The sequence below is a fragment of the Plutella xylostella genome, chromosome 6 (assembly GCF_932276165.1).
Source record: "Plutella xylostella chromosome 6, ilPluXylo3.1, whole genome shotgun sequence".
NCBI classification, from domain to species: Eukaryota; Metazoa; Arthropoda; class Insecta; order Lepidoptera; family Plutellidae; genus Plutella; species Plutella xylostella.
In genome coordinates this window covers 5,482,683-5,493,370 of record NC_063986.1, presented here as the reverse complement: position 1 = coordinate 5,493,370, position 10,688 = coordinate 5,482,683, and the positions used below count along the sequence as shown (strand labels likewise).

Below are 10,688 nucleotides of genomic sequence, written 5' to 3'. Positions count from 1 at the left end.
TCCGTGGCTCAGCAGAAGATGAGGTAGGGGTGCTTCCCGTAGTAGATGTGCATGGTGTAGCCGCCGACCTCCTCCACCAGGTCGAACAGGCACTGCGGGCCCTTGTCCACGATTGTCTGAAAAATATAATAAATAATCGTTATATGCCATCCTTGTCGTTGTTTTACACTTTGTTAAAGTTAGAACAGGATAAATCTAGTTCACATGGGCAATATCGCTCACTAAAATACGACAGACCAACCGAGCTTTAGAAGGCGCCGAGTCATATGTGTACCTACCTTGTAAAGGTCGGTTGACAGCTGAGGGGTTATAAGTTTCGGTACCTATTAGAATTCATGCAGTAGTGGCTATAGATTGGCAAGTTGCTTGGCGACCCTCCTTGCGGGGTGAAAGAAGTGGCGGGGGCGAGGTAGCACGACATGCTACACACGTAGAAAAGGGTTCTACCTTTTTTGGCATAAGATTTTTTTGCCTAATCTCGTATTGCATAGTAACGTTTGGTCAAAGTCTCGTTACGCCGAAAATCGTATGGCATAAATCTCGTTTAGTAAAAAGTTATTTCGCATAACATTGTTTAGCCTAATAATGGTATGGCCAAATCTTGAATAGCCTAATAATGCTATGGCATAGGTTTATACAAATAAATAATATTCGTTTGGCTTTAACTTTGACGGAGCGTCTCCCTACATAGCGCAAACTGGTGCCTTGTATTGTTTCCGCTGTTTGGAAAACGCTCCGCTCCGCTTCGCTGCGCTCCGCTTTGGTTTTGATGAACATGTGCACCTAACACGCTCCTCCTCGCTTTGCTCGTCGTCGCACCTATTTTTAGGTTTCGATCACATGGGGTTTGTAATAATTATATTGGTCGTTAACTTTCGATTTTTTGATCATACAATATCGTGATTTTCGGGATGTAGGAGAAAAATACCACAATTTGTACATTTACTACATACTTAATATATTATTTATTAAGATAACATTAGGAGAAACAAGATTATACATAGGTATAGACGAACATAAATTTGAGCAAACGAAACTTAGGTGTTTAAAGATTGTGCCTAAAGAGTTTTAGACGAAACGAGCCTTATGCCACATAAGTCTTGGCAAAGTGATGGTTCGGCCAAAAAAGTTTAGACCATACGAGTTATGCGAAATGAGTTTTGGTCAATAAAGATTATGCCAGATGAGCGGAACCCGTAGAAAAGTGTGCCCGGATTAATCTCGCGATAGCTTGTAACTATTTCTGACGTAAGTAAAATTTTATTCTATGAGTGTTCCCGTAAATGTCCATTCTATTCTATTCTATTCTATTCTCTGTGGGGGTGTAAGTACCTGCACCTGGCTCTCTCGAGTGGAACCTTTGTGCATATCCCCAAGGTCTAAACTGCCTTCCTAGCTTGGACCATTTCCCACCACGCTGGTCCACTGCGGGTTGGTGGGTTCACATATCTAGATGTGCTAAATCTAGATATGCAAGTTTCCTCACGATGTTTTTCCTTCACCGTAAGAGCAATGGTATACATTGTACTTAAGTTAAAAGAACTCATTGGTACATGTCAGCGCCGGGATTCGAACCCGCATCTCTTGCGTGAGAAGCGGGCGCTTACCCGACTGAGCTACCACCGCTCTCCCGTAAATGTCATATTTAGCTTAAATAGTTTGACAGCATTAAAATTTGGATGTTTACCTTCAGAATATCTACCAATTTGAATTTATTTATGTAAAAGTGTTTTATTTTATAAATCAATTTCCATGTCACTTTTATGTTGATGACTGCGCAGTACCAACCTTTAGCCGCGTAGCATGACTGATCCGGTACGCTGTTCTACAAGAAGACCCTATATTAAGACATTATACGATTTGTTGTTTTTAACGTTATTTTGTTGACGAATTATAGATACCTAATAATAATATAATGATAATATTAAAAAGGCCTCAACACTCATCTTAAGACTAATGGTCTCAGGATCAATGATCTCATGTGGGTCGCACTCAAATTATGACAGACTATATGTATAAGACATGTGGCCGCCTCGGCTGCGCTAGGGATGGCGAAATAATATCGATGTATCGATATATCGATATATTTTTATAAATATATCGATATTTTCCGACGATATATTGTAAACCGATATATCGATACATCGATATAAATAATCAAGTATCGAAAATATATCAAAATCGATATTTTTTCATTAACAATACCCTTTTGTTGGCGTCACAACGCAATGCGGGGATACTAGCTCGCAACCGTGTACCGAGCGAGAGTGTAAATACACGACATTGGCACAAAGTGACAGTTAAAAAATAGTGTTTTTTAATAATTCCATATTATTTGATTTCACAAGAATTTATTCCTATAAAGCTACCGATATATCGATATATCGATATTTTTTTTTCGATATATCGATTTCTGTAACGATATAAAAGAAAATATCGATATATCGAAATATCGATATTTTTTTGCACTTTCGACATCCCTAGGCTGCGCGGCCGATACTGCCGTAACAATGACATGCAGTGCACGCGTTGCCCTTTACCGCTGCCCCTCCCGCTACCCGCTGTCGTCTTGGGTACCTCGTCCCCTCCGCGTCTGTCACCCCGCAAGGAGGGTCGCCAAGCAACTTGCCAATCTATAGCGGAGCCACGGGAAAAATTGCAAATGTTACCACAATTGCATGGCCCTAACCTTTAATTGCCAGTTTTCACAACCCTATCTACCGATGATGACGACATGACAACTGCCGTTGATCGTTATCATTTTGACGCAATCTGACTCATTAAAACTGTATGAACGTAACTGCGAGTCATCGATAGATGGTGCTGTGGATAATGGCAGAAGAAAATATACGGAAAGTTTAATTAAAACATGATTTAACAAGTGTCTAAAACTAATTTGACATATGTATGACGAGTTCTCGAGTGGAGACCACGAACAGGCAAACGCAGCGTGGGACGCCCTCCTGCCCGCTGGACTGACGACCTTAGGCGGGTGGCGGGTAGTGGTTGGATGAGGAAGGCCGAGGACCGAGTGTTGTGGCGCTCCTTGGGAGAGGCCTTTGTCCAGCAGTGGATGATTATTGGCTGATGATGATATGTATTAGGCGTTTGACAGCGGTAAACATCTGTTAAATAGGTACCTACTGTCTAAATATATGTGGTAAGGCGCTAAGCCCCTTCTCCCATTACGATACGTCCGCGCGATTCTAGTCTCGGAGACTAGTCGCCGCTAAGTATCTCACATACATTAACGCGTAGAACACAAGTACCACGGAAAAAGGGCCTAATAGTTACAATAAACAACCAGAACATACCTTCACAACCGACACAGAAGGATGTTCGAACCACACGCGCATCCCCTCAGGCACCTCCGGCAGCTCCCCGATGATGAGCATCCCCGAGGCCACCAGGTTGCCGTCGTTCACGGTCATGAACCATGGGTAGATGGCGTCGCACGTGTCGTCTTGTTTCAGGTTCTTGTAGTAGTGGTCGCCTGCGGGATTATTAGAGGGAGGAAGAAGAAGATTAGTGGTTGTGGGCGCTGGTAATAAAACCCACATTAGGTAATATTGAATGTAATATTTGTATCGCACAGTGGTGTCGTGAAGGGCATCATTCTGTGAAACAGAAAGGGTCTTTAAAATGCTTGAGGTTTTCGGAAGACCAAACGTTAATTGATTTAAAGAGGTAATCGAGTTTTTATATTTGTATTTATTCAGCTCATTCATAAATCATGCGCAACAAAGACATCCATAGACACGATGCACGCTTCACTGCGATCTTGAGTTTTTACCGCAAGCGACTTGTCTTCTTATCTTGACACTATAAGAAAGCCGCAAGATTCCAAGCAGACTTACCCATAGACACAATGCAGGCCTGCTTCTCGAACACGGCCTGCTGCTCGAGGCCGCCCTGCGTGCTGGCCACGCGCAGCAGCAGCCGCCGAGCTCGCGCACCCACACGGCGCCTCCTGCAGCGTGTCTTCAGAGCGGGACGCCAGCCGCTCCACTGCGCTCTTGAGTTGTTACAGCTAGCGACTGTATTCTTACCTTGACACTATAAGAAGGCCGTAGGTTCCTGTACGGATTAAAGACTTACCCATAGACACGATGCACACTCCACTGCGCTCTTGATTTTTTAACAGCAAGTGGCTGTCTTCTTGTCTTGTCACGATCAGAAGGGCTAGCATGGGGCGCAATGAAGACGTGACAAAAGTTTTCTGTTGCGCTCGCTCTTGAGGCTGCACAATGTGAGTGAGCGTGATGCAAAACTTTGTCACGTTTCAAATGCGCCCCGTGCTACTAGCTAAGATGGAATAGAATAGAATAGAATAGAATATTTTTATTTGCATGAATGTAGGTAAATGGCAAGTTATTACAAATTATAAGTACAGCTACATCCTGCCCTTTGGGGGCGTACAAATATTATTACATGAGTATTTGGTGCATGCATACCATTAATAATAAAATTACAAAATTAAAAGCTAGTCATAATATATTATATTACAAATTGTCAGCAAAAAATTCACGTACATTATAATATGTCTTTTCTACTAGAAGTTTTTTTAATTGTTTTTTAAACTGTATCATATTATTCGTCTCTCTTATATCTTGCGGTAAGTGGTTAAAGATTTTTGTAGACATTCCAAATATACTATTATCGAAGAGAGCTGTCCTCCTCGAGAATGCACATAGTTTATTTTCGTGCCTTCTACTCTTTAACGTTGTAAATCTATTTAAATTCGATTTGACGAATACTGCAACTTCATAAATATATAAGCTTGGTAATGTCAACAATTTAAGTTTTTTGAAATGTGGTTTGCATGTATCAGTTTGCTTTAGTCTAAAAATTGCTCGGACACATCTTTTTTGAGCTTTAAATGCACTCTCTTTGTCTGTTGAGTTGCCCCAAAATATAATCCCATATCTTAGTGTGGATACAACGTAAGCATGATATGCAGTTAGTACTGTTTCCTGGTTTGATTTTTTTGAGAGCATATAAAGTGCAAAGGCAAACTTGTTTAATTTAGTACATACAGCGTTAATCTGATGTTTCCATGTCAAATGAGAGTCAATTACTAATCCTAGAAATTTATGACTTTTCACATTACATAAGGAATTATTTTGATATGTCACATTTATGTCAGTGGGTTCATTTTTATTATATATTGAAGTAAATGTCATAATTTTGGATTTTTCGATATTTATAATGAAATTATTCAGTGATAACCAATTAATTATACTACTTAAATTATCTTGAATGTCATTCTCGTGTTTATTTTTATCAATACCCCTAAATATTACTGTGCTGTCATCTGCAAATAGTACTACAGGATGGCTTGTTGCTTTAGGAAAGTCATTTATATATATTAGAAAGAGCAGTGGCCCTAAAACACTACCCTGGGGTACCCCATATTTGACTACTGCTGTTTCTGAAATATAATCCGTGCTAGTTTTAGTAACAGGATCAATTTTTTTAATTTTTGTGATTTGTTCTCTATGCTCAAGATACGATTTTAAGAGATTGAGTACATTACCTCTTACACCATACGCATACAGCTTCTTTGCAAGTATGTTATGATCAACAAGGTCGAAAGCCTTTGTAAGATCCATGTACATTGCACTAACCAATTGCCTTTTGTCAACACTAGTATAGACTTTTAGTAAAAAATCATATATTGTGGAGTTAATATTTTTATTTTTACGGAATCCTGCTTGTTCTGTTGCAAAAATGTCATTCTTTTCAAAGAAATTATAAATGTTATTATAGATGACTCTTTCAAATATTTTAGAGATAATGGGTATAAGGGCTACTGGGCGATAGTATTCCATATTTTCTCTGCTTTGTTTTTTAAAGATAGGTATTATTACAGTTTTTTTAAGAGCTGTCGGAAATATACCTTGTTCTATACATAAATTTATGATGTAGGAAAGAATTGGACTTATCGAACAGGCTACATATTTTAATACTTTTGTACATATGCGATCATAGCCTGTACTATTAGTATCTTTTAGGTTACGTATAATTTTGTAAATACTATCCGGCGTTGTTGGGCCAAGAAAAACAGACTTTTCATTACTTTCTATATGATTATTGATTGCATCAGTATTTTTCGTATGTTGAGAAAGCGATGAAAGTCTATCTGCTTGGTTTGTAAAAAAATCATTAAACTCTTGTGCAATTTCTTGTGGATTCTGAATAAGTCGATTTCCAATTTTTATTTGTGTAATGTCCTCACTAGGAAATTGACATTTCGTTTTTTTAATGGTCTTCCATGTCGCTTTACATTTATTATCAGATTTTTTTATGTAATAGTTATTTTGTGCCTTTTGCGTTTGAAGAACTACACGTTTAAGACGTTTGCTATAATTTGTAAGTTCTTGTTTATTTTTTTCACTTGGATTTTTTCTATATTCCCATAATTTTTTACGTTTTTTCTTTGAACATAGTTTTATACCTTTAGATATCCACTTGGGTCGACATTTTGAGGATATTTTTATTTTCACAAAAGGAAAATAAAGATCATAGTACAATTTAAAGGTATCATAAAATAAATCAAAGGCTTGGTTAGCCTCAGTTTGATCGTACACCTCCCTGAAAGTTAATTTAGAAAGACAATCTTTAAAACAATTTAAATTTTCCGTAGAATAATCCTGTCGTTCCACAAACCAATGATCAAGGCTACATGTTTTTTCTACTGGACATTCAAACAATTGAGCTGTATGGTCTGATAGAGCCAGCTCTATCACACTGGCTTTCGAGCCTCTAATGTTATGGATGAAATTATCCAAACATGTACCGCTGCTTAGTCTAGTTGGTTCATTAATAGAGAGTTTCAAGTTATAGCTATGTAGTAACTGTTCAAAATCGGTACTCAATTTAGTTTTTTTTCATTCGGTCTATGTTAAAGTCTCCACATATAATCAGTTTATTTGAAGCTTTGTAGCATAGTGATGTCAAAAGTTTATGTAATGTAATATAAAAAAGGTCAATGGTTTTCGAGTCATATTTGGGAGGTCTATAAATACATATAATATCAATATTGTGGTCTATTAGATTAACACCACAACATTCAAATATATTCGGGATGTTCAGATCCTTAATACTTATTATTTCCTTGTATTTATGGGTTTGTGACAAGAGAATGCATGATCCACCATAACTATTTTGTCTGCAATAGTAAGCCGCTAGTTTGAAATTGTTTACGTTTAGAAATGTTGCAGTATTGTCGGTCATTTTATGTTCTGTAATACATAATATATCAGTACGGATGCCCTTATCAAGGAGTTCGCTCAATACAACAGTAAGTAGATCAGATTTCGATAATAAGCCATTTATATTCTGATGCATTATTCGTATAGAGTTAAACACGAAAAAACTTTGAATTTTTGTTACATTCTGTAGATATTACCTGTTTATTTTTCGTATGTTGCAAACTAAAGAGATAGGGAATAGTTCCTTTAGCATATTTCTGATCTTTATTCAAAACTTGTTGGACCTTGTTTTTTGAATTTTGTAAATTAAAGAAATATGGTATGGTACCCTTAGCATATCTCTTTTGTTCTTTATTGATACGTTGAATATGTTGTGGCAATTTTTTTACAAACTCTGTTTGGTATTTTTGGGCATCAATCTCTATATTTAATTTGAAACATATTTTATCCAATAATGTTGGTAGTTTATACATAGTTTTCAAATCGTTTGTATTTATAACAGTACAATTTACAAACTGTTTCTCCAATGAGAATAATATCTTGTTTAGAGTATGGGACATTTTGCTTTGGTTGTCATCTACACATAATAGAAATATATCATTGTTCTTAAATCTAATTAAAGTTTCTTGCAACTCAGTCAAAAATACATGCTTATTTACATCATGATTTCCAGTTGACAGTATGATGATATCCTGCGTACTTAGAGAGCTAAGCGTAGTTTTGGAAGAGCCTATTATTTGCTTAGTATTGGCAAATGGCATCACAGTAGATGATATCTGATAAAGATCATTCCATTTGTACTGCCGAGCTTTCAACATTAAGCTAGCTAATCCCCGTACACTTTCATCACCTAAGATATGTATTTTATATGGTATATTTGAAGAGATGGCTTCGCTCTGTGTTGTTTTATTTCTCTTTTCCTGTAATATTTTTGGTAAAGTCATAGTCATGGTATTGTGAGCGTAAGGTGAAGTTTTTGGATAGATGGCCGTAAGAACCTATGCATAGTGAAGACTCACCCATAGACACGATGCAGGCCTGCTTCTCGAACACGCCCTGCTGCTGGATGCCGCTCTGCGTGTTGGCCACGCGCAGCAGTGAGCCGTCCAGGTCGCGCACCCACACGGCGCCCTCTTGTAGCGTGTCTTCAGAGCGGGCGGCAACGCGCTCCAGTGCGCTCTTGTTCAGAGATTCTGAGGTATAAATTGTCATGTTAGTTGGGAGTTGGGTAGATGGGTTGGATGATGGTTGGCTGATGAGTAGTGATGAGGAAGCCCGAGTTGTTGTTGAGTTTATTGGGATCGGCGTGCGTCCAGAAGGGGAAATGGATTCTGGGGTATCAATTGTGATGTTCGTTGGGAGTGGAGTAGATGGGTTATTGATGATTGGCTGATGGGTAGTGATAAGAAAGCACGAGTTGTGCAGCTTATTGGGATATACCTGCGTTCAGAAATGGAAGAACGCTGTCTAATTATCACAAGGTAGTTAGAAAAGAGGTGAGACTGCGTTGGTAAGAAGAAGGGCGACACCAACCTTCAGAGATGAAGTATTGCTGGTTGGTCCAGTACTCGAAGCCGTCCGGAGCCGTCCACTTGAGGAAGCCGAGGCGGTCCATGGGGGTCGGGTTTTTCTTCAGCTTGTTCACTTGCATCTAGGTATAAAAATAGGGAATTGATTTGTAGGTATAATCCAGTGAGTAGATGGTACACCGGAGTCCGTGTTGTTCTATGGTATATATACTTAATCAATTAACAGAAGATTATAAATTAACAATAAGTTAAAACCCTCTTGAAGCTTGCCTCAGTTAGCAATCAGCCAGTCTCATCATAAAAACGAGCAAAAGGACACAAGCATCGAAAACAAACTTTTTTAAGAACAAATATTCTAAACAGTCAGTTACAAACATGGAAACTACTTACAGCGACCTGTATGCCGGCGATAAAGCCAGTGTCATCGTACATCGTGCACACAGTGTAGTCCCCGTCGGGACAGTACAGCTTGAGGCTGGGCAAGTGCGTGTCGGGCCTGTCGACCTGGGCCCACCCCTCCTTCTTGATGTCGGCCTCTTCGCGGGGGATGTCGATGAAGAACTCTTTGTCTACCAGCGGGATGCCCCATTTTACTGTGAACCGAACATAAATTTTATATACCTACCTAACTTTATTTTCAATAACACTATAATAATCAGTAATTTTGAACCCTTTATAAGGCAAAACGTTACAATACTTATATATTTTTATATTTTAACTCTGGCATAAAGTTCAAAATATGAACTAAGGGCGCCTTCAAATTAGTCGCTAATTGTCGCGCGGCTGCAGCGCTGCAGTCGCGCTGCTGTCAAAATCCATATAAATTTTGTAATTTAAAAGATGCGCGACTGCAGCGCCGCAGCAGCGCTGCAGTCGCGCGTCAATAATTTATATGGAATTTAGACAGCAGCGTGGCTGCAGCGCTGCAGCAGCGCTGCAGCCGCGCGACAATTAGCGAATTTGAAGGCGCCCTAAGAGTTAAGATTTGGCAATATTTCAGCAAATGCCTGTAAAAAGCTTAAAAAGTTTAATGGTACACAGTAAGTACATACCTCGGAGAGCCGTTTTTAGAAGACCGATTTGGGCACTAACGCCGGTTAAGGCAAGGAACAGAAATACCCCAGCGATCTTCATGTTGAGTTCGTATTACAAACTGCACACAGTTTTTTTAAGCAAAACATTCTAATTTATATTGATTTTAATTATCTTATCTTAGCGAATTATAACTTTCGATGAACCAAATCGAATCTATGATTTTTACATAATTTAATCAAGATCCTATTACTGATAGTCTATTAATTATACCTATTTTGGTCAGTTACATAATTACCTACTTGATTAGGCTGTAAATATTCCGATACATTTGACTATAAATACCTACCTATTCTATTCATTGTATCGGTTGCTAGGGCTCTGACGCAGAGCCTCAGGGTTGTTGACTAATCGAGAAGCAACTTTGACAAGAAGACTGATAGGCGCGAGCATATGGGAAGCTTTCACACATATTCACCATAAACATTTTCAGGAGTGTGAAGAGAACAGTCTTTAATGAGCTCGCCTCGCCTGTCTGATTCAATAAAATTCTATCTACGAAATCAGAAGTTTCGGACCGTAGCTACGGTCAACACTTCTTCCGATAACATTACATCAGCGTCAATCTAAATTTTCAAAATTCGTAGGTATATAAGTACTTACCAAATAGTTTTCAAAACGACGAGCAGAGTCTTCCTATTTTGGTTGACCACTTTTGCAACTCCTGTAGGTATAGGGCAACTAGCTGCAAACCTACTTCATATTACAGTCGCGTTCTCGCGTAGCACCCAGAAATGAGTGTTAGAAAAGCATCATTCGATACAGCCATGACTTTGTATACGCAAATAGTCTTATGTAAATTTACATTAATTGACACGCAGACGTATGTAATTTATCATGAAGCGGTTCGCGA

At 38.7% G+C, this 10,688-nt stretch overlaps 1 protein-coding gene across 1 annotated transcript; it reads right to left on the bottom strand.

Moving 5' to 3' along the window:
* Positions 1–8: 8 nt before the first annotated feature.
* LOC105397332 lies at positions 9–9,948 on the bottom strand. The gene is made up of 6 exons (XM_048621829.1): positions 9,796–9,948; positions 9,134–9,336; positions 8,748–8,865; positions 8,234–8,407; positions 3,315–3,493; positions 9–116 (listed from the first exon to the last, which is right to left on the bottom strand). Exons 1-6 carry the CDS (start codon positions 9,875–9,877, stop codon positions 9–11), a joined length of 864 nt encoding a protein of 287 aa, XP_048477786.1. The 5' UTR covers positions 9,878–9,948.
* Positions 9,949–10,688: the final 740 nt, after the last annotated feature.

What these genes read in the sequence shown, in the direction of transcription:
- LOC105397332 (XM_048621829.1), bottom strand. Translation starts at nt 9,877, where the DNA reads ATGAAGATCGCTGGGGTATTTCTGTTCCTTGCCTTAACCGGCGTTAGT. An exon ending in GCAATACTTCATCTCTGAAG is followed by an intron (nt 8,408 to 8,747) that starts GTTGGTGTCGCC and finishes TTTATACCTCAG; the next exon opens with AATCTCTGAACAAGAGCGCA. An exon ending in CTTCTGTGTCGGTTGTGAAG is followed by an intron (nt 117 to 3,314) that starts GTATGTTCTGGT and finishes TATATTTTTCAG; the next exon opens with ACAATCGTGGACAAGGGCCC.